The sequence below is a fragment of the Lepidochelys kempii genome, chromosome 20 (assembly GCF_965140285.1).
Source record: "Lepidochelys kempii isolate rLepKem1 chromosome 20, rLepKem1.hap1, whole genome shotgun sequence".
Taxonomy (NCBI): Eukaryota; Metazoa; Chordata; order Testudines; family Cheloniidae; genus Lepidochelys; species Lepidochelys kempii.
This window is the reverse complement of record NC_136399.1, coordinates 8,868,024-8,895,535: the sequence shown is the minus strand read 5'-3', so window position 1 is coordinate 8,895,535 and position 27,512 is coordinate 8,868,024. Positions and strand designations below refer to the sequence as shown.

Genomic DNA, 27,512 nt, shown 5'->3' with positions numbered 1-27,512 from the left:
CTTGCTTGGTCACAGACAACAGCAAAGTGGAGTTTATCCATACTAGTGCCGTCTAATCTGTCCCCTGTCCTGACTGGATCTTCCCAGAGATAGCTGCACCCAGTTCTCACACTGAACTAGGTCTGGAATGTGAAGAGAAGGCCCTCCCACCCCATCGTCCATGCTCCTCCTCCCACCCTCCACATTCAAACCTCATAAAGCAAGTATCAATGGAAGCCACCAGCTCTCAAAATGAATAGGTTGGCCAAGGCTTGGAGAATCCCAGCTCTTGCTCAGTGGGACAAACGTCACCTCTGGAACTAGGCAGGCTCTTGTGCTTGCTTTACATAGTGTCAGTTACGTCTGCATCACAATCTCAGAAACTGGGAAGGAACTGCGCTGGCTGTTTGAGACGCTGTGGGTGTCAGTGCTGGGTGTCCTGATGCGCCCTCTGGGTGAGAGAGGGGGGCCAACAGCAGAATGAAGCCTTCACACAAGACCAGCCTCACTACACCTTGTCCAGGATCATGTTGCTTTAGCATGGCAGCTCTCCTGGCCCTCGCTTAGGAGGGAGGATGCACGTTGACTAGCTGGGACAAGCTTCCCCCCCACGATGGGGACAGGAGCATGAGAACTCCTTCCTTCCCCCTAGAGCACAGTCAGGAGACAGGGACAAGCTTTCCTCAACAATCCTCACCCCTTTAAACAATTTCATCACAAGTAGGATTCAAAGAAATGTCAGTACGACACCATCTTTTAAAAAAAAAGAGATGAGTTTATTCCATGATCAGTACAGACCAAATGCATATTCACCGTATTAAAGTAAAACCAATCAATTACTCCAGCGCTCGCCCCATACTGACACACCAGTATTGTACTGTATAGTGGGTATTTATGGCACATAACGTTTTAACAGTTCACAGAATAAAATTAAAAGAACACACACTGAAGGCGCATGGGAAAGCGCCCACTGCTGGTGAGTGAGATTTGATAGGTGGTGGAAGGAGCCTTTCCAAAACTGCCTCCTCCACCTGCCCTCCTCTCAGCCACTCCTTTTAGGTATAAAAACTTTTTAACACCATATTTTATGACATTTAAAAAAACCCAAAATGCAACTTTCTGGTTTTACAGTTAAAAATATAGGCTAAAAGTTTGGAACTGAGCAAAATATAAGCAGTGTTTTTACACCGAGTTTGGTGGCTCACCAAAATCTTCAAACAAATATATGCCAACTATAGTCACTATACAATACAGCCACGGTTAAACACTAGTAACAGGGTGGTAGCTTCCCCTGGTGTTACTGGTTTCCCCACTCCACTCTATAACAAAGACAAATAATACCCAGTCAAGAGTCGAGCAGTGCCAAACTGCCTGGAGGAAAAAAAACAGACTGAAAGAAACTGACTTTGGTTGGTAGTCTAGCTCCAATTCCTGGACCTCCACACAATGCTAAAACAAAAACCTCACTCAAATGGCCAGTTACACTTGACACCTCCACTGTACTATTCCCTTTTTCACAAGCGAACACTTACAGAGAATGGCTCCCAGCTAAAGGCTTGTGGGAAGTTAAGTTAAAGGCAAAGCCAGTGATGAAAGGACCAGACACAGCTTGTGTATTTTCCCATCTGGACCCCAGGTCTCCCATTGTTGCCAGGATACTCCCATAGGCAGCCTCTCAGTGAAGAGCATCTCTTGCTGTCATGACACAGCACTGTTTATTCATAGACATTCTGTAACTTAGAACCTTTATGGATAGAAAAGGTGTGAAGAACATGAAGTCCTGGATATACTGTGAATACGTTTGGCATAGAGAATGTCGAGTGATCAGGGCACCCTTCCCAGCAGCTGCATGTCCAATCAAACCTAGTACATAGTTGGCTTGTCTTGGTCGGTCTTTCTTCAGTGTGTGAGGGGGGGCAAAAGTCAAACTGTAAGGCAGACTCTGCTGATCCTTCTGAGGCCTCAACTGAAAGATCTGCAATGGTCATACATGCAGAAGGGCTGCAGGAATGCTCCCCCTCCCAGCCGCCGTTAACACTATGGAGAGTCAAAGATTCGCCGGGAAATTAAAGAGTCAGGAGAAGAAAACCAGGCGCTATTAGAAAAGATTCTCTTCGAATATTGCCAACAAATCGCTCTGGAAATTCATGTCGATAGTAGCTGCCATCTGAAGGGGAAGAGGAGATAGGAGAATTACAAAGGCTGCAGGATTGATGCTCATAAGAGCACATTGCAGGGATGCTGCACTTGACTCAATGGGTGGCATTAGGGGCCAGGGATTTTGTTGGGCTACCTAAACTTTTTACTGGTATAATCTAGTACTTTTTCCCTATAAAAGTGGACTTAAGTCTCCTGGCACAGTTATCTGCCAATCTGTTGAGTCTTCACTCAGTTCACCAAGGCATCAGCATTCCAGCAAAAGCACTCTGGCCTGCTTGTAACCCCCGGCTGATAAACCCAGCGTGCTCTAGGACTATCAAATTACACTGCAGAGTGATGCTCTGTCACTCAGCTCATTGCCGGAGCATCTGCCTCAAAGAGCCCCACATCAGAGTGCCCAATATCCCCCCACCACTCACCGCCTCTCTGCGCCTTCGCTCCTGCTCCCGTTTTCTGGCCATCTCTCTCTGCTGATCCAGCATAGACTGAGAGGACTGTGGCTGAGAGCTCTGTGCTTGGGGCGCAGAGGCTGCAGCTGGCTGCTGCTGCTGCTGCTGCTGGTGCTGCTGCTCCTGGCGTCTTCGGACTTCTTCCTGAACTCTGCGAGCTTGCTCCAGGGCATCCTCATCATCACGACTCCTGCCAAGACCCAAGTGTCATTAGAATGGTGGGGTGCTTTGTGCAACCACATAAGGCATCATGGCAGTTTCTAATACAGCTCTACGGGGGTACTGCTGGGTCCTTCTTCCACACCCAGGGCTGGCTCATCATTGCTGTGATGAAGGACTATTTGAGGAAACACCCTTCTAGAGTGGGAAGGGATGTCTCAGATTTGGCTGTTTCAAACTTGTTCCTAGTGTGACCCATATCTTAGAGCTTCTCATGGATGCCTCCCTTCCCCACTGTGATCCCATAACCTTCCTGCGGGAACTCCAGCAATCACTGACATAGTGAAGTCTCTGAGGAAAGGACTCAATGTATTACATTTTTAATGCCAGGTAGCAGCTGGAAACGAGGAAGAGCAGCCAGCACCATATGTCCAGCCATCTCCCCCAGCAAGCGCTCCTTGAGGATCCCAGTTGGAGAATGGGCAGCTAAGGGGTTTCTCCCTGTGGAGTTTGTTGCATAGTCAAGCCGCCCATTTTGCAACACCCACACTGTGGAATGGGAAGTGCTTAGCATAGAGAGATTCTTGCTCATATTGCTTCTTGCTTAACAGTACTGTTAGTCAGCTTAAGGAGGAGGAAACAGCAGCTGTTATCCAGTGGCACACCCAGATACCTCAGTGGTATGAACTGTGAATAGAGTATGATGCTGGAGCTCTACAACTTGCACTGGCTCTTGTGTGGGCAAGGAGCCCATCTCCTCGTGAGCCCACCAGGGAAACGGTGGCTATATTACACACACTGATTATGTTCAGAGTCCCTGCACTGCAGCATGTAAGTGCTGCCACACGTCTAGGCTAACAGAGCTGAGGTATAACCCGAGGGAGCTAGAGAAAAGGTGGCCTGGACAACAGGGCCATGTCTGGTATACCCCTCAAAAGGGCAGTGGAGACAGCCCTATCCTCACCATCTTCTGGTTGATCCTGCTGCAAAACCTATCTTTTCCCAAAGTATCAGCAGTGGCTCCAAGACACCAAGCTGACAAGTGAAGCAAAAAGCAGAAGAGATTGTCCCCAATGGGGACATAGCCCCATTCACAGCACCTTGGTACCCTAGAGAGACAAGCTTTAGGAGCAATGAAATACAGATGTGCAGGCCTCTCACCTCATCCTCTCCTGCTCCCGCCTCAGCCGCTCCTTCTCCTTTTCCACCTGTTCTGCCTGAGCCTTGAGCGCCTTCTCCCGCTCCTCCTTCTCCCGCGCTGCCCTCTTGAAATGCTCAAAGCTGTCGCTGGAGGACTTTGCTGTGGAGGACGGAGTCGTGAGGGGTTTCTGGACCAAGCTTGCCCACGAGCCCATGTTCTTTATTTTCAGATCCTGTGAAGTCAAGAAGGCACCATTAGTGATGAACTGGGCCATAACTAGCAGACATAGCCTCCCAGCTAATGTTAACAGCACACAGTAGCATGAGTCTGGCATGAACCTTAGTGCTAGGCATTATGGTTAAGTTCTTAGTAAGAGGCCACAGAACTCCCCCAAAATCATTTGCTGAAGGGAACCTTCAGCACTTGTGACCTGTTTCAATCCAGCACAGACTGACAGTTACTGAAAGAGGAGGTTACTTACCTATAACTGGAGGTTCTTCGAGATGCGTGGTCCCTATTTGTATTCCCAGAGGGGTTACGCATGCGAACCATGCACCTGCAGTCGGAGCATTTGAAATTAGTGTGCATCGGTCAGTGCATGCGCCTGTGTTCACCTTGTGCTTCCAGCCAAGGTGATAAAGGCTGATGTGAACCGGACCATGTCACCAGTTCCTTCTCCAATGCGAATCAGACAGATCCGTAGGAGAAAGGAAGGAGGGTGGGAAGTGGAATACAGATAGGGACCACGCATCTCAAAGAACCTCCAATTACAGGCAAGTAACCTCTTCTTCGAGTGATGATCCCTACTATTCCACTGGTGGTGATTAACAAGCAGTACTTAAGTCGGAAGAGGGTGCAAGGATGAGGAAGGAATGGTTGTGTGGAGAACAGGCATGCCCAAGGAGATATCTGCTGCTGAGTCCTACACTAAGATAGTGTGCTGCAAAGGTGTGTAAGAACTCCAGGTGGCCGCTCTACATTGTCCCTAACTGAAGGGAGTCCATGGTCGAAGCCTGAGCTCTCGTGGAGTTAGCCTGCAATGCTGTGGAGATAGGTCGGCCTGACAGTTGGTAGCAGAGTGCAACCCAAATGCAATCCAAAATCCATTTAGAGATCCTCTCGGTGGAGATGACTTGTCCCCCGAGTCTTTCGGCTACTATAACATATACAGCATAGGGGAGTTCCTGATTGGTTTTGTGCTCTGCAAGCAACAGGCCAGAGCTTGTCAGACATCGAGAGAATGGAGTTGATGTTCCTCTGCAGATGTGTGTGGTTTCAGGAAGAAAACAGTTAAGTGAATAGACTGACTGATGTGAAACTGGGAGACCACCTTTGATAAAACCTTGGGTCGAGACGTAGGGAAAGGATCCTTCTCAAACACTATAAAAGGCGGATCCTCTATCATAGCTTCAAGTTCACCAACCTTCTCGCAGAAGTGATAGCAACAAGGAAAGCAACTTTCATGGAAAGGAGGGACATAGAGCACGATGGTAACAGTTCAAAGTGTGGTTTTGTTAGCATAGAGAGAACTAGATTCATGTAACCATTGGGGTGTGATCATTTGGGTGGGAGAGGTTGTGATGAGGCCTTTCCAAAACCTAGTGGTTAGTGGGTGTGTAAAGACGGTGCAACGTGCTAATTGCCGTCAGGTGGACTCTCAAAGAGTTGAGGCAAGAGCTGACGACTTCAAGGACAGAACATAATCCAGGATTGGGGGGATCCCCATCAGTTCAGGCAGAAGTACTTTTTGTTGGACCCAAGATGAGAAACGTTTCCATTTGGCTCAGTAACATTGCCTAGTGGAGCCCTTCCTGCTGCTGGAGAGGATGTCTTGCACGGCAGGAGAGCATGTGCATGCTAAAGCAAATGCCCATCCAAATACCATGTTCTGAGGTGGAGTGCACGTGGATTGGGATGCCTGATCTCGCTGTTGTACTGGGTCAGGAGATTGGGGAAGTTGTGGAGGGGAATTGGTGGACAGAATGACTATGTGGAGGAGATTGGGAAACTGGAATTGCCTGGGCCAGCAGGCGACAATCACTCTGTCTTGTTGGATCTTGTGCAGTACCTGAGGCAGGAAAGGTAGAGGAGAGAAGGCGTAGTTGATTTGGTCAAGGAAGCAGGAGAGCATCACCCTGAGAGTGGTGACTGAGGCCTTCTCTGGAGCAGTATGTGATACATTTGCTGTTTGTTTGTGATGTGAATAGATGTCTGGTCAGGGTCCTCCATCAGGTGAAGATGCTGTGTACTACTGAATTGTGATGTTCCCTCTCGTGGTCAATTGCAAAACGTTTGCTGATAGAGTCTGAGACTACATTCTGTGTTCCTGGATGATAGCCTGCAGACAAGAGATCTGGTGATTGATGCACCAAGTCCAGAGAGAGAGAGGCCAATCTTATTCCCGTTTGTTAATACAGAAAACAGCAGTAGCGTTGTCTGACGTGATGAGACCATGACAGGAGTGAATGAAACAGAAGAAAGGACTGGCATACCTTTCTTACAGCTCGGAGTTCCAGGATATTTATGTGCACCCTGGATTCTTGGGGAGACCATGTGCCCTGTGTCATGTGCTCATCCATGTGGGGATGGGGATGCATTGGTGATGATCTTCTTGTCTGGCAGGAGGGAAGGAAGGGAACCCGCATGCATACATGACACGGCTCTGACCACAATCGGAGGGATGGCAGCATGAAATCCAGGGAATGACAGTTTGGTGAGTAAACATACTGGAGCCACGTCTGAAGGCAGCAAAGGTGGAGTTGTGCAAATGGGATCACGTATGTACGCAAAGCCACGTGGCCCAGGAGGGACAGGAAAGTCCTGGCTGGTACATGATTGCTCATGATGCTAGTTATGATGAGATTTCACTGTCTGGAACCAGTCTTTCAGTAAGTAGGCCTGTACTGTGGCCGAACTGATGATAGCTCCTGCAAAGTTCAGAGACTGTGTGGGGTCTAGGATTGATTTCTCAACGTTGATGATGACTCCAAGGGATGAAAGGAAGTTGAGCAACATGGAGGTTGATGCTTGGGCTTCTTGTCTGGATCGTGCAATTAGAAGCCAGTCTAATGTCTGACAAAGGCTGCAAAGATGGAAAAAACTTTGGTGAAGACTTGGAGCAGTGGCTATTCTGAAAGGGAGCACCCTGCACTGGAAATAGTGGGTGCCCACTATGAATCTCAGGAAACATCTGTGGGATGGATGGATATCAATGTGAAAATAAGCAACTTTTGTATCGAGAACCGTAAACCACATGGCCCTTTTCTAAGGATAGGATAATTGCTGCCAGCATGACCACTGAAAACTTGAGCTTGTGAACGAACCGACAGATGTTGGAGATTGAGGACTAGTCTCCACCCGCCTTTCGTCTTGGGTATCAAGAAGTAAGTTGAGTAAAACCCTGTTCCCCGGTATTCTCTGTGTGTGTGTTCCACTGCTTCCTGTTGTAATGAGTTCACCACTTGGGTGAGAATGCAGTTGTGAGGATGGTCCCTGAAGAGGGACATGGAGGGCGGTCTTGGAGGAGGTAATTCGACGAACTCGTATAGCCCTGGTGGATGCTGTTCGACACCTATTTGTCTATTATCATCGCACTCCAACCATGAGAAAAGAGTGCTAAATGACCCCAATGGGGGGAGTGTGTTTGTGAGGTGTCAGGCATAGTTGTTGGGGCTTGCGTCAGAAATACTTCTTGGTTGGAAGTTTTAGCTGTGATGCTGAAGCTTGCAAAGGAGGCCCAGGAGGGGGCGAGGTAGCGGAGTCTTTTGATGCTTCCTTGGAGGCTCAGGTGGTCTTTGAAGGCAAAATTGTGGGGGACCTATAGCGCTGGTGGAATTTGAGGTTGGGGGCAGGAGCGTAGATGCCCAGTGAGTGAAGGGTGGCTCTGGAGTCCTTGAGGGAATGCAGCGATTAATCTGTCTTTTGGTTAAAAGGATGGGATTCATCAAAAGCGAGGTCTTCAACAGTGCTCCGTACCTCCCTCGGGAAACCAGAGGAATGGAGCCAAGACACACACTGCATAACTATGATCACAGCCATGGCCCTGCAAAGAGGTATCTGCTGCATCTACCCCTGACTGGAGGGCTATTCTGGCTATCAGCTTCCCTTCCTCAGTAAGTGCCTGAAAGTGAGCCCAATTGTGTTGCGGCAGACTATCAGTAAATTCCTGGAACTTGCTGTAATTCAGGAAGTCACACTTGACTAGTAATGCCTGAGAGTTCGCGATACAGAATTGAAGGCTAGCTGAGGAAAATATCTTGTGTCTCAAAAGGTTCAAATGTTGGCCTTCCTTATCAGCAGGTATAGATTGAGGGTGCTGTTGCTTGGCTTGTGCAGTCACTGCCTGGACAACTAGGGCGTTTGGAGGAGGATGCAAAAAAAAAAAAAAAAAAAAAAAAAAAAGTGGGAGGGGGAGGGGACGGGGGGATGGACATACACAACACTCAGACCCCTTAGCAAGAACGTAATGCTTTTTGGCCCCTCTGGGGTAGCCATACATGTGGGAGAGGTGTGCCACCCGGTCCTGGCAGGCTCCAGAATAGCCTCAGTAATAGGCAGTGCAATTGTGGCTGGTCCCAGGTTTCTAGATTTCTTCCAGTGGAAACTGGAGTTCCCTTGAGAATCTCTGCAACAGTTCCTTGAAACTGCCTGTAGTCATCCAGAGGCGAAGGGGATGCTGCAGTCACTGCTTCACCTGGAGATGAAGAGGGAAAACTTACTAATTCTGGCAGCACTGAGGTGTTCCTCTTCCTCCAACAGATCCAAGCGTCTGCTAGAAGGAAACTTTAAGCAGGAGGCAAGCAAAATGTTCCCTCGTGGACCAGGCTGGTTCTAAGGGGAGGTATTGGGACCCGGTCCCTAGTAACAGCCAATAGGCCAGATCCGAGGAAGGTTGTGGTGGCCCCCACGGTATGAGGTACCAATGGCTCTGAGGTCATTGAAATGGAGGATGCTGCCATGGATGTGGTAGTCTCTGTGAAGACACGTAGGGGTGACAGGACATAATTGGTTCCTCTCCTGGTTCCTATTTTTCAGAGGAGGAGAAGGCAGACTGGTTCAAATGGTGGTACTGTCAGAAATGGCGGAAGGGTGTAGATCATCAGAGAGGACGGTGAAAGGACCTGTTCTGGGGAAATGTCCTGAGGTGGAGAAATCCTCTCTCTAGAGGTGGAAGGGCTGGCTGGCTGGGGTGACTCTGGGTCTGGCAAGGCGAACATGTCCTGGGGTTCAGGTACAATTCCAGATATCCCCGGTATCACAGGCACCCTTTCCCTGGGCTGCTATCAGTGCCGGTGGCATGGACTTTCCCAGAACAGGAGGATCCCATGTCTTGTGGAGGGTTGGTGATGACGGTACTGTTGGACAGGTGCTTGGAAGTACCAGATTCCATTGCTTGTGGGACTTCTTCTCATGCCTATGAGACTTAGTGAGAATTCCATTCCCATGGCTCGAACTCATGGAAGGAGCGTCCACTTTCTTTGACTTTGAGCAAGACTTAGTACCATGCTTATGGTATGCTTCCTTATCTCCCAGTTAGATGCCTCCACAGGCTTTGGATGTGGTAATGGGAGGTGTGCGTTCCTCACTGATTCAGGCCGATATACAGGGGGAGTTTCCCTACCTGGGTCTGAGTGAGACCTCATGGTGAGCTCTATGTGGTGCTTTCGGAAGCGGAGGGTCTGGCCTTTTTGGGTGTGGCTGGGAAAGGACTGGCAAATACTGAACCTGAATGTGATGTGAGCTTCCCCCAAGCAGTAGAGGCAGCACTGGGTTAATCACTGATGGAGAAGAAGTGCGGGCAGGAGGCGCAGAGTTTGAAGCCTAGAATCCTGGGCATAGTCCAGTACCTGCACACAGGTACCAGGCAGGGTGTTGTATGAAGAAAAAAACAAACCCCAATCTTATCTTAACTAAGTGCTAAAACTGCAGTAAAAACGGTAATAAACTGGTAAAACTACCATAAACCGGTAAAACTACCATAAACCTGGGTAAAACTATGTACAACTATCTTTATTAAAGATGCACCAGAGAGGAGGACACTGAAAGTTCCGACCTGCACCATGCGGCAGTGAGAAGAATTGGAGTCACAGTTGGTCAGCCCCTCCCTTTAATACCTTGGACGAAGCACAAGGTGAGCCAGGGCGCATGAAGGGACCAACAGACACTACTTTCAAATTCTCCGACTCTGGGCACACAGTGTGCATGCTTAACCCCTCAGTGGAACACAAATAGGGACCATTACTTGAAGAAGGTGATGTTACCATCTGAAGGCTGTTCACAGTGACATGTATGAAATGAGTTGGTAGTCTCACTTTACAGCTCCTGGTTCCCATATCGTCAAACCACCACATCCGTTTCCCCCATTTGTGGCCAGAAGTGTAGGGCCGAATGGGTCACAGAGACTGAGCTCGCTTCCCACACACAGGGAGTCCTCCCGCTGCATCTCAGTGACACAGGTGGGAGATGCTTGCCTTGCTGTGCCCAGGCTGTTCCTGATCTGCAGATAGAAGCTATCAGTCCTCACAGCTCTCAGCCAGGCCAAATTCTCTTGTACAATCACTTTAACATTAAAAAATTGGGCCCAAACCTTCATGAAGCAGTGAGGATAACAGTGCTGCCTCCCTCCCCGCCCCCCAACACGGGTGGGGAGGGGAGGAGAGGCGGGGGGAGAGAGAGAGCGAGCATACGCGCACTAAAACTAGTTTACTCTGGTGAGCCCCACCCTGGCATGAAGGGACAGGTCTGCTCAATCTGGGATAAGACATGAGGCCATGTCCGCTTCGAGGCACCACAACCTGTGTCCTAAGCAGAAGAGGATGGGGGACCTAGCTGAGTAGATCAAACTGTTAGAGAAGGGACAACTTTGGCCTCGAATTTTTAGGGGCTTTACACTGAGTTCAGCCTCTTCTAGTAGCTCAGAGTTTCTGTGCCCCTTTCGCAAAAAAGAATATAGACCAAATGCTGGAGTGTCGGCAGGACTAAATAACCCCTTCCCACAAACTGACTGCATCCAGGTGTGGTGAATTGTTACCTTTTTAGGAGCGACAGGTGTTTTCAGTTCCTGTTTTTGTCTGTCTTTGTCCTGTACTCCAGGTGGCGGCACATTCTGCTCAGGGGGTCTGATTACAGGCCGCCCACCCTCCATTGGTTTCATTTCTGTTCCTGAAACACACACATATATACCACGGTAAGGGCAAAAGACCATTCCTGCAGGCTGTCAGGGTATCTGAGTTTCCTAGAGCATTCAGGGAGTGATCCTGTCCCTTCCTTCCCCACTATCGAGGGCAGGCCAATTGACTGAGGTGTAGACTCTCAGGCTTTCACCGTGATGAGCAGTCCATTTCTCCATCTCAGCCTTCATCGTAGCCCATGTTACACCCAAAATACACATTTCAACACTAACACCGCAGGGGCTCTAACTTACTTTGCTGGATATGTGCAGGGGGTTTGATGCTCTCTGGGTGCTTGGGAGGTTCCTGTCGCAACGTGGGGCTGAATGTTTCATTTCGGATGACCGGTGAATGCATCTTCTCTTCCTTTGCTGCCATGGGCTGGGATTGCACGACAGAGGGTGCTCTGAGCTCCTGCCATGTTAGCACATTGAGATGGGTCAGTCACCATCCAAACACCTTCCTTGATGGAAGTCCATCCCACATCCACAGAGCCAGTAACATCCTGAACAATCCACCATGAGAGTCCCACAATGGGGCTGGCCTAGCCTCTAATGCATGCTCATGGAGAGTGAACCGTTGGGGGCATGAGCCCAAGCTACCAACACAGGTTGGGAACCCTGTGCTTTGAGAGCAGGCCCTTTGGGACCCCACATTCAGATTATGCCTTCCTTTACCTGTTTTTTCGGCTGGATATTTTGCTGAGGTGGTGACTGGTGGCCCAGACCCTGGAACTGGGGCATCTGTGGGGAATGCATCATGAGAGGGGAAGGCGCTTCTCTCAAGTGACCTGGAACAATTCAGCACCAGTCAGTTAACCTGTCATCACTATCGCTTATCCAAACATTAACCGAGGCGAGAACTTGTCCTTGAGTCAGATCGAGCAGCATGCTGCTGCACAGGACTGACACCGTCTGCAGGTTGAATTTAACCCAGGCTCACCTTACAAACATAGGAAGACTCCACACCAGTTGGCAGTTTCCATAGTCTAGTCCTGCCCCTCAGTACTTCCAGCTGTCACATGGGCTGCACTGCCACACTAATTCACACTAACCCTAAGCCCTAATTCAGAGCAACTTTAAGATTCTGTCACCCAGATCAGCACACAAAGAGCCATACACTTAGCTGCATCTGTTTATTCCTCTCCATAAGCCTGCCAGACTTGCATGGAGTGGTATGCAGATAGGGGGAACCTCCCACCAGCCTTCTTACAGTCCGGTGTCAGGCCAGTGCCATGGTTGTCACAGGCACATTCACAATGCACAAGGGCTGTAGGTGGCTGGGCAGTGGCAAGTGAAAAGGATTTTGTTGGATTGCCCTTTGGATTTGGCCATGAAGCCCATGGACTTCATTCTGAGGAATGGAAAACCTCCATACAAAATACATTCCTATTTTAAAGAATTTGTAAGCTCCTCTATGCAATTTCTTCCACTGAACCACAGAACATTTGAGAATCACTGAACATTTACTATTTTAAAACTCTCCCCTTACATTTCTATGCCCCCAGAGTCTCTCAAGATCTCTGTTCAGGAATCACACATGCACTTTAGGGCACAGAGAACTGAGGGAGCACCTGGAGACATCCATTTCATTTGATGTTTACTGAAATTTATAAGGGAAGTGAGCTTTCCTTTTTCAGGCTCTGGCTGGACTCAGCCAACACGCTAGGCACTAGAGAGGTGCTCAGCAGATTGCCTCATGGGTGCGAGGGAAGCAACTGAATTTCACTTGTCTGCACCCTTCTTTATTTGTCTGCCCTCTGTTGTTATAGCTCCCTGGCGTCGCTTGTAACAACTCTCAGAAACCCTATATGATGGTTTATGGCATTCATTTTAAACTACAGGTGGCCGGGTTTGAAAGAGGCAGGATGTACTAATTCCAATTAGAATTTAACCAAGGCACCACGACAAACACCCCTAACTAGAGATCTTTAATGAACCAAAGTGAGCCTCAGTTTTACATTTAATTGGAAAGACAGCACCTCCAGCAGCACCCTGCTGAGGGCACCAGCCTGGTGCTAAAGAGAACCACCTCCTGAATCACTAAATAACCTGTAACACTTTTTGCAATGCCTGGGTTTTCTTTGGAGGCCTCTCCTCTCCCATCAAAATCCTGCTCAATCCATTGACATCTGAGAAGGTCACAACCCAAAGTATGATGGCTGAAGGCCACTGACACATTCCTCTTATTTCTCCTACATACACAGTTCAATGTTTAGCATAGGAGGAAAAAATTAAAAGCACATTCTGAAAATAGCACTCCACCCAACAGCCAGGGGTCATTACATATCTAAAACAACACAACGGTAAAGAGAAGCAAAAAGAATTCATGCTAAATATTTAAGACAGAAAAATATATTTGTCCTTCACACAAGAAATGAATACCCATCTTCATATGCACTATTATCCTGTAACAAAGCTTGTTAGAGATTGTAGAGAAAATATTCTTGATCAAGGGCACTATGAGGGAGACTAGGCGACACCATCATCAGCTCAAATAATCTTACAAGGGTTTAAAATCTGCCCATAGCTAGGAGGGACAAGGCTCTGTCTATGTCTCAGGGACCAGTCTGAGCACTTCGCTTGAGACTTTCCACCGCCCAATCTGGGTTGAATCACTCACGCAGTCACAGGCATTTTATTTCCTTTTCAGCGGTGCGTCCACTGGAGCATACCCCAGAAGGGCTGTCATTAAGGCAGGGAAAGCACTTTGGCAAGGCTGCTTGCCATCTGATCACTTGCTGGGGGCTAGCATACATGTACATGTTTAGTGTTGTAATGCTAGCTTGGCTATTCTGGAGATGCTGGCTCTTGTCACCAGATTCTAACTATTTGTATTTTAACATCTAATAAACTACCCAAGGGGACAACTTAAAGTGCTTGGCTAGTAAACAATACTCAGCAGCCATCCTCCTTAACTTCAGTTTATTTCCTTTTACCAGATACTACACTGGCAATCATGCACTTTTGATCCTTTCATGGGGAACTTCCCAACATGCTTGCCAACGGCACACGAGAACTTCAAATCCAAACAGAATCAGGAAGCCTGATCTGTTCCTGGGGAGGTGGTGATTTATGCTATTACTATAAAATCACAAACCAAACATCCTGCCAAAGGGAGCAAACAGCCTCTTTTCTAGATGGAACTCACCAACTGTACCCTGATTTCAGGACAGGCTAGACTTCCATGCTGAAAGGGGATGGGATGAATCTTAACAGGGCACAGCATTGCCAGTTAGAATCTGTTTCCTAACTTTGAGCCCTACAATAGTTGGTTTTCCCCATGGACTGAGATTTAAGCTCCCAGGAGAAAAGCTTAGAGTCCTCACTAGACTATCAAGTTATTTAAAGAATTCCTCTGAGACTAAATACGTTTCTTGATGACTTGTCCATGCTCCAAGCCCGATGCCAACTCACCACCAGTATCTGCAAAGCTCAAAAGATTGTGGAACAATCACATTCCAACCAGTTTCAGAGTAGCAGCCGTGTTAGTCTGTATCCGCAAAAAGAACAGAACAGGAGTACTTGTGGCACCTTAGGGACTAACAAATTTATTGGAGCATAAGCTTTCGTGAGCTACAGCTCACTTAAGGTGCCACAAGTACTCCTTTACATTCCAACCAGGCATCCAACGCCCTTAATTTGTTACTAATTGTAGCTGCGCTGATGTTAAGAACTCAGAGGGGAAATTTCAGCACTCACCAGTTGAATAGGGGTCAGGCTTATGGTGCCGTGGTGATGGGTGGTGCTGGATGACTTGCTGAGGTTTAGCTGGCTGCGGCTGCGGGGGTGGATGCTGCTGTGGAGGTGGCTGAGGCTGAGGGATATGAGGAGGGAATTGCATGGGCTGCATGTGCATCGGCCTCTGCTGCTGCTGCTGCAGCTGTTGTACTGAGGGATGAGCAGGAGGCTGCAGGGGTGGCTGAGGCTGTGACTGGACCTTCACTGAAGGGAGGAGAGGAGTCTGCGGCTGCACTTTCTGCAGCTGTTGAAGGTAGAGCTGCATCTGGCTGGTGCTCAGAGGCAGGCTGTGATGAGGCGTGGGAGGCTCCTCATCCTCCAGGAGGACCTGGGGAGGCTGAGGCAAAGGCGGCTGGGGGAGCATGGGCTGCTGGCTTATGGCTGGTGACGCTGCTGGAGGACGTGAAGGCTTAGGGGGTAGTGCTGCGGCTCGATTACTGGGTCTTGATGGCTGCTGAGGCAGAGCGTTGTGCAAAGCTGGGGAAAAAGAGCAGGAATACATGGCATCACATACAACAGAAGAAAGAGCACAACTCCCCACAGCAAAACTGCACAAGTTGTTCTGCTTATTAGACTGCCATTACATCGCACAGAATACACATGGAACATAACACAGATCTCATGGCATCTAACCCCGTTTCTTAATCATGTGACCATACATCCTTCTCTAACACATCAAGTTATCCCCAGACTTGCAAAGCCTGGGACCATGTGGTGCCAACTAGGAAATGCAGGGCTGTAGAAGAAACAATGACTTACTGTAACCATGTCTCTTTGTATGTGTGCCCAAAGCTCTGGAGCTGGAGAAATTTGCCTAGCAGTACACGTAGAGGGGCAGTGCTCATGCCTTATGGCCATAGGCCCACTCCTGGCTATATGAGGCGGCACCACCCCAAGCATCCCTCAGTTTCTTTGCACTGAATGCCCAGACATTAGACTCCGATGCAAAGTGGACGGACAGTGGGTCGTAGAATACACATTGCATCACATCTTGAAAAACCACAGGTACATTAAGTAACCATTTCTTCTTCAAGTAGATGCAGCTGTGTATTCTATTTTCCACTTAGGTGAATCACAAGGAGTACCACCCCCACCCACCCACCCCGGAGGCAGGGCTCAGAGTCTACCAAAACAAGGATTGCAAGACAGCTCTACCAAAGCTTGCTTCTGCCCTGGAAGATGTGGTGATGGTGTAATGGTTCGTGAACATACGTATCAATGACCACACAGCAGCCCTGAAAACGTCCAATATGGAAAGATCACTAAGGAACATTCTGGACATTGCTTGCATCCTCGCACAATGAGCTCACACACACTGAGGAGAGTAGCCAAGGCTATTTCATTGCTGTCAATGCAGGATGTTACCCATTTGGAGATCTGTGACGAGACCAGTTGACCCTTCATGCAATCTGCATATGGCACAAACAAATGAGGTGAGGCCCAAAACATTTTAATTCTGTCCAGATAAAAGGCTAGACATTGCCTGACATCTAAGGTATGGAGATGCAGCGCCTCCAAAAATGAATGCAGTTTAGTAAAAAAAAAACTCCAGTAAATACAACACCTGGTTCCAATGAAACAGAAACCACTTTAGACAAAAACGTGGGGTGTGGTTGTAAAGTTACCTTGTCTTTGGAGAACTGTATATAAAAAGGTTCTGCCATCAGAGCCTGCAACTCTCTCAGTCTCCTTGCCGATCTTATTGCTACCAGGAAAGCAGTTTTCTGACACGAGCAAAAAGGAGCAAGATAATAGGGGCTACAATGGATGACCCATCAGAGTTGCCAGGACTGTGTTTAGGTCCTGCAGGGGAACTGGCTCTCGTACCGGAAGATATAGACAAAGAAGCCCCCTTAACACTGACACTGGAGAAGACTGATTTTCCCGGAACAGGGGATGAAATGCCAGTATTGCTGCCAGATGCACTTTCAATGGACTAAGCCAGTGGTCTTATCATAGAATACCAGGCTTCGAAGAAACCTCAGGAGGTATCTAGTCCAACCCCCTGCTCAAAGCAGGTCCAATCCCCAATTTTTGTTCCAGATCCCAAACGGCCCCCTCAAGGATTGAACCTATTTACCATTGTGGGCCGCATATGCAGGTCTCTGTGTGTTATGTGGGCTGCATCCACACTATATATATTTATTACCTGTATGGCCCTGAGGATGTCACATGGGCTGCAACTGTGTGCTGACTGGGGCACAAGTGGCCCGCGGGTTGAGAACTACTGGACTAAGCGCAAGCCCCCATGTCTGAAGGTGTAACAGATACTCCTAGATGTCGTGGGTAGAAGTCAGTTTCGACTGGATTCCACGAGCTAATGACCATACCAAAAAAAGGTTTCCATTTTGCTGAGTAGACCATTCTGGTAGAGGACTTTCTACTGTTGAGCAGCACTTGCTGGATAGCCACTGAACACTATTCTTCCTCCTCATTCAGGCATGCAGCAGCCATGGCGTGAGATGCAGAGAGGTGAGCACATGATGCAAGATGAGTTTGTGATTCTGAGTTAGCAGGTTGTGATGGAGAGGAAGCCTCATGGGAGGCTGAATAGACAGCGTGAGAAAGTCAGAGAAGCAGCTTTGTCTTGGTCATAATGCGACACTGAGAATGAGCTTGGCCTGAGCCACTTTGAGCTAGAGGATGACCTGAGGGATGATCAGGACCACAGCGAGTTTGGTCAGGGAGGCTTGACTGAGGCCTGGCTGAGAGCAGAACAGATGACATTTCCTCTTGTCCCTTGTAGTGAACAGGTCGATCACTGGGATGCCCCAAGCTATGAAGATAACCCAGAGGACACCTGTTTTCAGGGACCATTTGTGATTCAGGCAAGAATACCTGTGGAGATGGTCTGAAAGTTGATTTTGAACCCCAGGGAAGCGAATGACTATCAGAGTAACATTCTCCTCGATGCAGAACTGCCACAGCCTGATTGTCTCTAGGCAGAGCAATCTGGAGCATGCTCCCCCTTGTTTGTTTACATAACACACCACATTGATATTTTCAGTAAGTACGTGAATCACTGAGGCTCTGATAGGTTGCTAAAAAGCACGACATGCATTTTAAATAGCCCAAAGCTCCAGTAAGTTGATATGGGAGTGAGGCTTCCTGTGCCAATCACAGTACCTGTACTTTCAGTTACCCCAGGTGCATCCTACAATCTACCCGGGAGGCTTTGGTAACAACTGTACTGGGTTGGCGAGCGCTGGACAAAAAGAACGCCTTGGCAAACATTCTGTGGCTTCATCCACCACTAAGAGTCTAGGACCAGTGGAGGGAGATGAACCAGTCTGTCTAGAGAATAAAAAAAGTAGGATTCAAGACTGTCCTGAGACACATTTAAAGGCAACGGAGGTATAACCTTGCAAACTGCACCACCTGTGTGCAAACAGACATGTGGCCCAAATCTCAGGCATTGTCTAACTGTCATGAAAGGCTGAGATTGCAGACTGAGGCAAAGATGGAAAACTGAGGATGGAGTGGAGGTCAAGGATAATCTAGGCATGGCCCAATATCTAAACAAATACTTTGCCTCAGTCTTTAATAAGACTAAAGAGGATCTTAGGGATAATGGTAGCATGATAAATGGGAATGAGGATATGGAGGTAGACATCACCATATCTGAGGTAGAAGCGAAACTCAAACAGCTTAATGGGGCTAAATCGGGGGGCCCAGATAATCTTCATCCAAGAATATTAAAAGAATTGGCACACGAAATTGCAAGCCCATTAGCAAGAATTTTTAATGAATCTGTAAATTCAGGGGTTGTACCATATGATTGGAGAATTGCTAACATAGTTCCTATTTTTAAGAAAGGGAAAAAAAGTGATCCAAGTAATTATAGGCCTGTTAGTTTGACATCTGTAGTATGCAAGGTCTTGGAAAAAATTTTGAAGGAGAAGGTAGTTAAGGACATTGAAGTCAATGGTAAATGGGACAAAATACAACATGGTTTTACAAAAGGTAGATCGTGCCAAACCAACCTGATTTCCTTCTTTGAGAGAGTAACAGATTTTTTAGATAAAGGAAACGCAGTGGATCTAATTTATTTAGATTTTAGTAAGGCGTTTGATACTGTGCCACATGGGGAATTATTAGTTAAATTGGATAAGATGGGCATCAATAGGAAAATTGAAAGGTGGATAGGGAATTGGTTAAAGGGGAGACTACAACGGGTCCTACTGAAAGGTGAACTGTCAAGTTGGAGGGAGGTTACCAGTGGAGTTCCTCAAGGATCAGTTTTGGGACCAATCTTATTTAATCTTTTTATTACTGACCTGGGCACAAAAAGTGGGAGTGTGCTAATAAAGTTTGCAGATGATACAAAGCTGGGAGGTATTGCTAATTTAGAGAAGGACAGGGATACCCTACAGGAGGATCTGGATGACCTTGTAAACTGGAGTAATAGGAATAGGATGAAATTTAATAGTGAGAAGTGTAAGGTCATGCATTTAGGGATTAATAACAAGAATTTTAGTTATAAGCTAGGGACGCATCAACTAGAAGTAACGGAGGAGGAAAAGGACCTTGGAGTATTGGTTGATCATAGGTTGACTATGAGCTGCCAATGTGATATGGCTGTGAAAAAAGCTAATGTCGTCTTGGGATGCATCAGGAGAGGTATTTCCAGTAGGGATAAGGAGGTTTTAGTACCGTTATATAAGGCACTGGTGAGACCTCACCTGGAATACTGTGTGCAGTTCTGGTCTCCCATGTTTAAGAAGGATGAATTCAAACTGGAACAGGTACAGAGAAGGGCTACTAGGATGATCCGAGGAATGGAAAACTTGTCTTATGAAAGGAGACTCAGGGAGCTTGGCTTGTTTAGCCTAACTAAAAGAAGGTTGAGGGGAGATATGATTGCTCTCTATAAATATATCAGAGGGATAAATACCAGAGAGGGAGAGGAATTATTTAAACTCAATACCAATGTGGACACAAGAACAAATGGATATAAACTGGCCACTAGGAAATTTAGATTAGAAATTAGACGAAGGTTTCTAACCATCAGAGGAGTGAAGTTTTGGAATAGCCTTCCGAGGGAAGTAGTGGGGGCAAAAGATCTATCTTGCTTTAAGATTAAACTCGATAAGTTTATGGAGGAGATGGTATGATGGGATAACATGGTTTTGGTAATTAAATATTCATGGTAAATAGGCCCAATGGCCTGTGATGGGTTTTTAGATGGGGTAAGATCCAAGTTACCCGGGAAAGAATTTTCTGCAGTATCTGGCTGATGAATCTTGCCCATATGCTCAGGGTTTAGCTGATCGCCATATTTGGGGTCGGGAAGGAATTTTCCTCCAGGGCAGATTGGAAGGCCCTGGAGGTTTTTCGCCTTCCTCTGTAGCATGGGGCACGGGTCACTTGCTGGAGGATTCTCTGCTCCTTGAGGTCTTCAAACTACAATTTGAGGACTTCAATAGCACAGATATAGGTGTGAGGTCTTTTTTAGGAGTGGTGGGTGAAATTCTGTGGCCTGCATTGTGCAGGAGGTCAGACTAGATGATCATAATGGTCCCTTCTGACCTAAATATCTATGAATCTATGAATCTATGGTGAATTATCTGAAAACGGTCGGTCAGCAGAAATGCTCTTGATGTCGTGGAATATAATAGGGCCCCAAGTAACTCAATATTTTGAGTGGGAGCCAAGGTTGACTTTCTGGTGTTTAGGGTGAGACCCAGGCAGTCGAGCAACCGTAGTGTGGTACTGACATGAGCAAGAACTTCCTCTCTGGATCTGCCCCTCAGTAACCAGTTGTTAAGATACAGGAAGATGTGAATTCCGTTCTCCCTGAGATACGCAGTAACAATTGTGCATTTAAGTAAAAACCCTGGGGGAAAAAGAGAGGCCAAATGGGAGCACCACATACTGAAACTGGCATTCTGCCATGATGAACTGAAGGAATTTTTTGTGACTCGGTATAATTGCACTCCTGGGGGAATTCTGCTTCAAAAATTTAAAAATTCTGCACTAAAAAAGAAAAAGTTACTCATCTTGTGCAGTAATGTAGGTTCTGTGGGTGCACCACTCTAGGTGTTCGGGCACCCCTGCGCACGTAATCAGAGATTTATGGTAGTGCCTGGCTGGATCACACATGCGTGGTCCCAGTCTTGCACCACTTCAGGCGGTTAATTAGCGTTGTGCGATAAACTCCCCCTTAGTTCCTTTTCTACTGCAGAGCCTAGCAATAACTCTGAAGTAGAGGGGAGGAGGGAGGGTAGTGGAGCACTCACAGGGACACACATCTTGAAGAACCAACGTTACTGCAAAAGGTGAGTAACTTTCTCTTCTTCGAGTGATGTCCCTATGGTTGCTCCACTCTGGGTGACTTCAGAGCAGTACCCTCCAGAAGGAGGAGGGGGCTTTGGAGTTGAAGTCATAGCAGACAAAAGAACAGAGAGTCGAAACAGGGCATTGGAGGTTGCCTGTTGTTCTAAAGTGTAATGTTGAGTAAATGTATGGGCTGATGCCTAGGTTATGGTCTTACAGATTTCTACAATGGGCACATTGTTAAGGAACGTTATAGAGGTTAAGAAGGCCCTGGTGGCATGCGTGTGAATCCCTGTAGGGCAGTGGTGGGCAACTTGCAGCCTGTCAGGTAATCTGCTGGTGGGCCGCGCGACAGTTTGTTTACATTGCCCATCTGCAGGCACAGACACCCGCAGCTCACAGTGGCTGTGGGAAGCGGCAGCCAGCACGTCCCTTCAGCCTGTGCCACTTCCCGCAGCTCCCATTGGCCGGGAACAGCAAACCATGACCACTGGAAGCTGCAGGCAGCAGTGCCTGCGGATGGTCAATGTAAACAAACTATCTCGCGGCCCGCCAACAGATTACCCTGACAGGTTGCCTGCAGCCCATAGGTTGCCCACCACTGCCATAGGGGATTGTTGACCACGTTGGGAATAACAGTTTTCTGCAATCTGAAATCCATTTGGAGAAACTCTGTGTAGATATGGCGTTCCCTTTGGATCATTCTGTGATTCAGACAAACAGTTTCCGAGACTTACAAAATGCTTTTGTTCTGTCTATTTAGAAGGCGATTGCCCTACATACACCCAGGGTATGTAGTCTGGATTGTTGTCTATCCTGGATAGAATGTCAGAAGGCAGATTGCCTCACCTTTTCACCTAAACCAGCCTATCTTGGGCAAAAATTTAGGATTGGTCTCAAAGAAACTTTATCTTTGAAAAAGACTGTGTATGGCGGATCTGCCAAAAGAGCGCCCAATTCTCCCACCCATCTGGCGGATGTCATTGCAACGAGGAACACTACTTTCATAGAAAGATGTAATGAAGAGCATGTCACCATGGGTTCAAATGGAGGGCCAGTTAGGACTCTGAGAATAGGTTGAGTTCCATGGTGGGGTAGGTTCTCTCACTTCAGGATAGAAATTGCTGAGGCCTCTGAGGAATCTTTTGGTGAGTGAATGTGGAGAACTCATCTACTTTGCTGTGAAACGCTGTGATAGTGGAGAGTTGCACTCTAACCGAGCTCATGGAGAGGCCTGACTTTTCAAGTTGTAATAAGTAGTCCAATATTGGGGTAAAGAGGCTGACATAGCAGGAATTCATTTTTGTTAGCACATGCCTCTAATTGTTTCCATGTGTGGAGGTAGTTGGTGTGGGTGGTGGTTCTGCAACTGTGTTTTGTACTTCATTGGAATGTGTTATTTCAGGTTGCTTGAGCCATTGGAATGTGTTATTTCAGGTCGCTTTGAGATGGAGTCTTTGGGGATCCGGTTGAAGAACATGACCTGCATCCTTAGATAGGAAACGAGGCAGAAGCGGAAGTGTCTGTGGTGGGCACACTGATAATTTGAGAAGGTAAGGATACCAAGTTTGGCAAGGCCACGTGGGGACTATTAGAATTACCCTGGAGTTGTCCTGCCTGATCTTGTGTATCACCAAGGCCAAAAGGAGGGTTGGGGGAAACACGTAAAGGAGAGGAGCATTCCACTTCATGAGGAAGGCATCGCCCAGAGAGTGGGGACCAAGCCCCCCCCCCGGAGCAGAACTGTGGACATAAGATATTTTGTGTGGTTGAGAACAGGTCTATTGTCAGGAATCCACAATGTCTGAAGAGGTCCCAGACCATGTGTGTGTTGAGTTTCCACTCATGGTCCCAGGAGAAATTCCTGCTTAATGGATCTGCCGTGGTGTTCTGGCAACCCAGGTAGGTATTTACTGTAATGTGGATATAATATCTGATACACAATTGCCAGAGTCTGATGGCTTCTACACAGAGGGAGTGTGATCATGCACCCCGTTGTCTATTTATATAAAACATGCAAGCCACATCGTACGTGAGGATTTGTATAGTCTTGCTTTCCATTATCAGTAGGAAGTGGGAGCAAGCGTCGCGAATGGCTCTTAGTTCTAAGATACTTATGTGCAGAAGAATTTCCGCTGGGGACCAGTGGCCCTGGATAGCGCGCAGACATAGATGTGCTCCCCAGCCCAGAAGCGATGCATCTGTTGTGATGGTCAACACTGGTAGAATTTGCATGAAAGGCACTCCTACGCAAGTGTTGTCTGGTTGAGTCCAACCAGAGAAGAGACTCCTTTACCTTGTTTGGTATCTTGAGGTGCCTGTTTATGTTTATATTGTTCCTGTGTGGGACAAACTGAGTGGAGCCAGGCTTGAAGGCACTTCATATGGAATTGTGCATGTCTGACAACGTATGTTGTGGAAGCCACGTAAGCATGTTCTGGCGGTGACTTGTGGGCTGATTTGTACTGTAGCAATCAGGTTGGTCAGTGTGAGGAACTGCTGTTGTGGTAGAGAGGCCATCGCCTTGAGAGAGACTCCAATGAACTCTAATTTGTTGCACTGGTATTAGTGTGGACTTTTGTGCATTTATTTAGAAGCCTTACGCCGTAAAGAGAGTGAGTGTCTGTTCTGTGGCATCTATCAGTGCCTGCTGTGCTGGTGCTTTGAGCAGGCCATCATCCAAGTACAGGATCATCATAATTCCCTTTCTGTGTAGCTGAGCAGCCACAATCGTAAGGACCTTCAAAAAAAACCTCAAGGGGCAGTGGTTAGGGCAAAAGGAAGGATCTTGTATTGGAAATTATGTGGGCCTATTACGAAATGGAGAAAATGCCAGTGTGAAGGATGGATAGTTATACGAAAATATGCATCTTGAAGGTCAAGGGCAGAGAATCAGTCCCCTTTTTCTAACTCTGGGATTATGACTATCTTGAAATGTTGGGTGTTCACAAACTTGTTGAGATGTCAGAGATCGAGAATGGGTCTCCATCTGTTTTATCTGTGAGAGAAAATAATGCAAGTAAAAGCCCTTCCATTTGTACTTTGGTGGTACCAGTTCTACTGCGCATAGATATAGGAGGTGGTCTACCTCTTGTTGCAGTAGATGTTTGTGAGCGGGATCCCTGAAGAGGGACAGGGTGGAGGAGGTAGAAGTAAATGGGATGGAGTATCCAACCTTGATTATCTACAATACCCATCTGTCTGTTGTGATGGACTGCCAGACTGGGTAATAGGGGATAAGACAGTCTGAGAAAATCAGAGAGATGTGAGTTGGTCCCACAGCACTGGGGGGAGAGGAGGGAAAGATTGTCTTCTCCTGAAAACACCGACAAAGAAAAGTGAAGGGTGGGTTCAATGTCCTGACCTTGGTCAGAGGGTTCATCCTGTTCTGCTGGTATGTCGTCAGGGTGCTGAGACAGTCCCACTACCAACGGCGCAGGTGACGGTTGTGTGCTCTCCCTGGGGGGACAGGGAGGTATGTGGTGGTAAGCGGGATGTGCCATCCATGGTAATATGGCCACTGTGGTGGAGGTGGCATGGGTGTCATCCATGGGTACTTGTACCATTAGGGTTCTTTGGGCACAGTATGACAGACTGTGTAACAAGGCACGTGCTGCCGTATTACAGATGGGAGAAGAGCAGCAGGAATACCTTTCTCCATCACCAACCTCATCCTTGTTGCTCGAAAGAAGGGGAGCTGAATAAGGTGGAGTGGAAGGCTGACTCGGTACCAAGTGAGCCAGGGTAACGTCGGTGCCGAGGACAGGTGACTCAGGCACTGAGGATACTGCTAAATCCTTTTGGCAGTAAGAACTGGCACAGTACCAACAGTGGCAGCGCTGTTGCGGTTGTAACACTTGGTGCCCCAGGTTGTGTTAGTACAGATGGGTGTGCCAGTTGCAGCATACTGCCTGTAGATGGCAGCATGGCTTACAGTTGTATTGAGCTGCTGTGTGCCATGGGTCTGGTCAACTCCAGTGGTGCTGAGGCATGGGGTTTCATTTTCCCCTTAGTGCCTGTGTCAGGGCTCTCTCGTTTACAGTCCCTAGCTCTCCCGGTACACATGGTACTACCTCAGTTGGAGAGGCTAATAGTGTGGTTGGTATCGACTTAGCATGCCGGTGCAGGGAACACCTTTTCTTTGCCGTCTCCTGGTTCGGTGAAGCCACAGGATGCTTTTTAGCCACCTTCATAGCAGGGTGGTCTGCTGTCTGAGCCTTGGAAGTAGAGCCTCTGTCAGAGGCTGCTGTAGGAAACTTCTGACCAGAGGAGTCCTGGCTTCTGGCTCAAACGCCAGCCGGAGAGACTTCTCCATGAGCAGCAATTTAAAGCTGCAAGTCTCTGGCTTTCCTGGTCTGAATTGTCCGTTTGTGACAATGAGGGCACTTTTGAGGAACGTGTGTTTCACCTAAGCAGTGAACACTGGGATCGATAGCCTATAGGTGAGGCAGCATTTAAAGCCCGGAGAACCACCCATGCCCCTGAGGGGAGATCCACCTGGGCACTGCTACCATATATTTCCGATTATGAGAACAGGGGTGCCCGAACACCTAGAGTGCAGCACCCACAGGGACATCACCTGAAGCATTAAAAATTCTGTGTACAATATTTTAAATTTCTACAAAATTCTGTATATATTATTTGTCAAAATAACACAATGTAATCATGCCAGTTCCAATTATTTTGGTAATTTATTTCAAAATATCTGTCAGTAAGTATGTCTGTAACAATACAGACCCCCCCGCAAAATTCCGATTGTTTTTTTTTTTGACGAATAGATTCCTTATGAGGCATATTAATACAGAATGTTGAGTAATTCATTTAAATTATAGTAAAGAATTGTATTTCCTGCACCTGGCAGAAGCAGTGCAAAGGCTTGAGGGAATCAGGGGTAATGGAGGAGCTGAGGGAGAGGAAAAGAGCCTGGGGTGAATCAGGAGGATTGGTGGGTATGGGTGGGAGAAGTGTGGAAAATAGGGCTGTCAATTAATCGCAGTAAACTCAAGCGATTAACTCAAAACAATTAATCACAATTAAGTGCAGTGACATGGATAAGGCACTGGTGGCCAACAGATGCAGGGCCAGGGACCTCTGTCCTGACCATGAGATGTGCGCCAATCCTGTTACATGTAACAATCCATCAGTGGGCCTCAATGCTGGTCGGGCAATGGAGAGTGGGAGGATGACAACCCTGACTCAAAGGAGTCTCAGGATTCCAGAGATAAGGGCAGAGCAAAATCAGAGGGAGCAAGTAGATGTTTGACTCGTCTGTTGTCCAAAATGAGGCAGGAAACAGTGCTACCAATGGAAGCAATATAATTGGTACCAAGCATGCCAGTGCTGGAAGCACTGGTAGTCCTGAAGTGAACAGTGGTAGTGGAGTGTCTGATAGCACCAATGTCAAGGGCGGCGAAAGCCACCATGGAAACATCTGCTGTGTGGACTGCAGCAGTGCCGAGTAGGTTCCTGGTACTGGGTCCCACGTACCAATCCGAGTACTGGCCCTATTTCCATAATTTGTGGAAGGGGAACATTGGGGTGCAGTGCCAACAGACCTGAGGGTTCAGTGGCTTGTTCAATAGAAGAAACAGACTTGGCAAAGTCCTGGACCAAAGGAGAGGTTGGGACTGAAAGGCAGAAGGTGGTCTGTAGCTACTTGGTATGCTGCCGACGCAGAAACAGTCGGTACTGGCATCTCCCTCATCAGTGCCAGACTCAATGGATGTCCAGAGGCTGGAACCAAAGTCAACGGTAGAGGGTTTCTCACCTCCCTACTAGGTACCAGGGAAGGGTTAGAAGCACCAGCTCCATGCTGTTCCATGCTTTTCCGGGGGAGGCGGAAGAGTCACCCCAAAAGACCTATTGGTGTTATGCAACCTTTTCCTCAGCACAGGCAACAGCCCCTATTGAAGTACCTGCTCCAGAACATGAAGTGGCAGTGCTGTTGGAGCCCAAGGGAACCTCTGACCCACTGAGGGCCTTGGGACGGAAGCAGGCCACACGGCCTGGTCGAGCAGGCACTGCTTCAGGCGAAGGTCCCCAGCCACTTGAGTCAGTTTCTTAAACCGATCGGCAGATTGCGCAATACTTCTTGACATGGGCCTTGCTGCTGGGGATTGCTCCCCCACATTAAAGACAATGTTTAAACCCCAGAGAGGGCATCACTGGGGAAACAGACTGGTAACACACACTACTCTAACAATTAAGGGTACTACTAACTATACACAAGAGAAAAAACTAAATTAGTTGAGAGTTTGAGACCACACAGAACTCCGACTCCAGTCACGGGCGGTAAGAAGGAACTGAGGGAGGGTCAGGACAGCACTGCATCATGTAGCCAGGAGAAGGACTATAGCAACAAGGAGCGTGTGCCACCCCTCTACTGCTGGGCAAATTTCTCCTGCTCTGGTGTGCTGGGGACACACACCCCAACATGGAA

The 27,512-nt window shown here is 47.7% G+C and overlaps 1 protein-coding gene across 21 annotated transcripts in view; it reads right to left on the bottom strand.

Annotated features, from left to right (window-relative positions):
* Positions 1-733: 733 nt before the first annotated feature.
* BRD4 (bromodomain containing 4) overlaps positions 734-27,512 on the bottom strand; it is a 228,352-nt gene continuing 201,573 nt past the window's right edge. For 19 of the 21 annotated variants that reach the window (XM_073319258.1, XM_073319263.1, XM_078849691.1 and 16 more), the window contains 7 exons: positions 14,759-15,274; positions 11,735-11,847; positions 11,312-11,471; positions 10,919-11,049; positions 3,909-4,120; positions 2,559-2,778; positions 734-2,146 (listed from right to left, as the gene is read on the bottom strand). In XM_073319258.1, the coding sequence (XP_073175359.1) occupies positions 2,078-2,146; positions 2,559-2,778; positions 3,909-4,120; positions 10,919-11,049; positions 11,312-11,471; positions 11,735-11,847; positions 14,759-15,274 (1,421 nt within the window). In that variant the 3' untranslated portion in view covers positions 734-2,077. Of the gene's footprint in view, positions 2,147-2,558; positions 2,779-3,908; positions 4,121-10,918; positions 11,050-11,311; positions 11,472-11,734; positions 11,848-14,758; positions 15,275-27,512 lie in introns of those variants that run through there. The other 2 variants (XM_073319274.1, XM_073319277.1) reach the window with 2 other exon arrangements.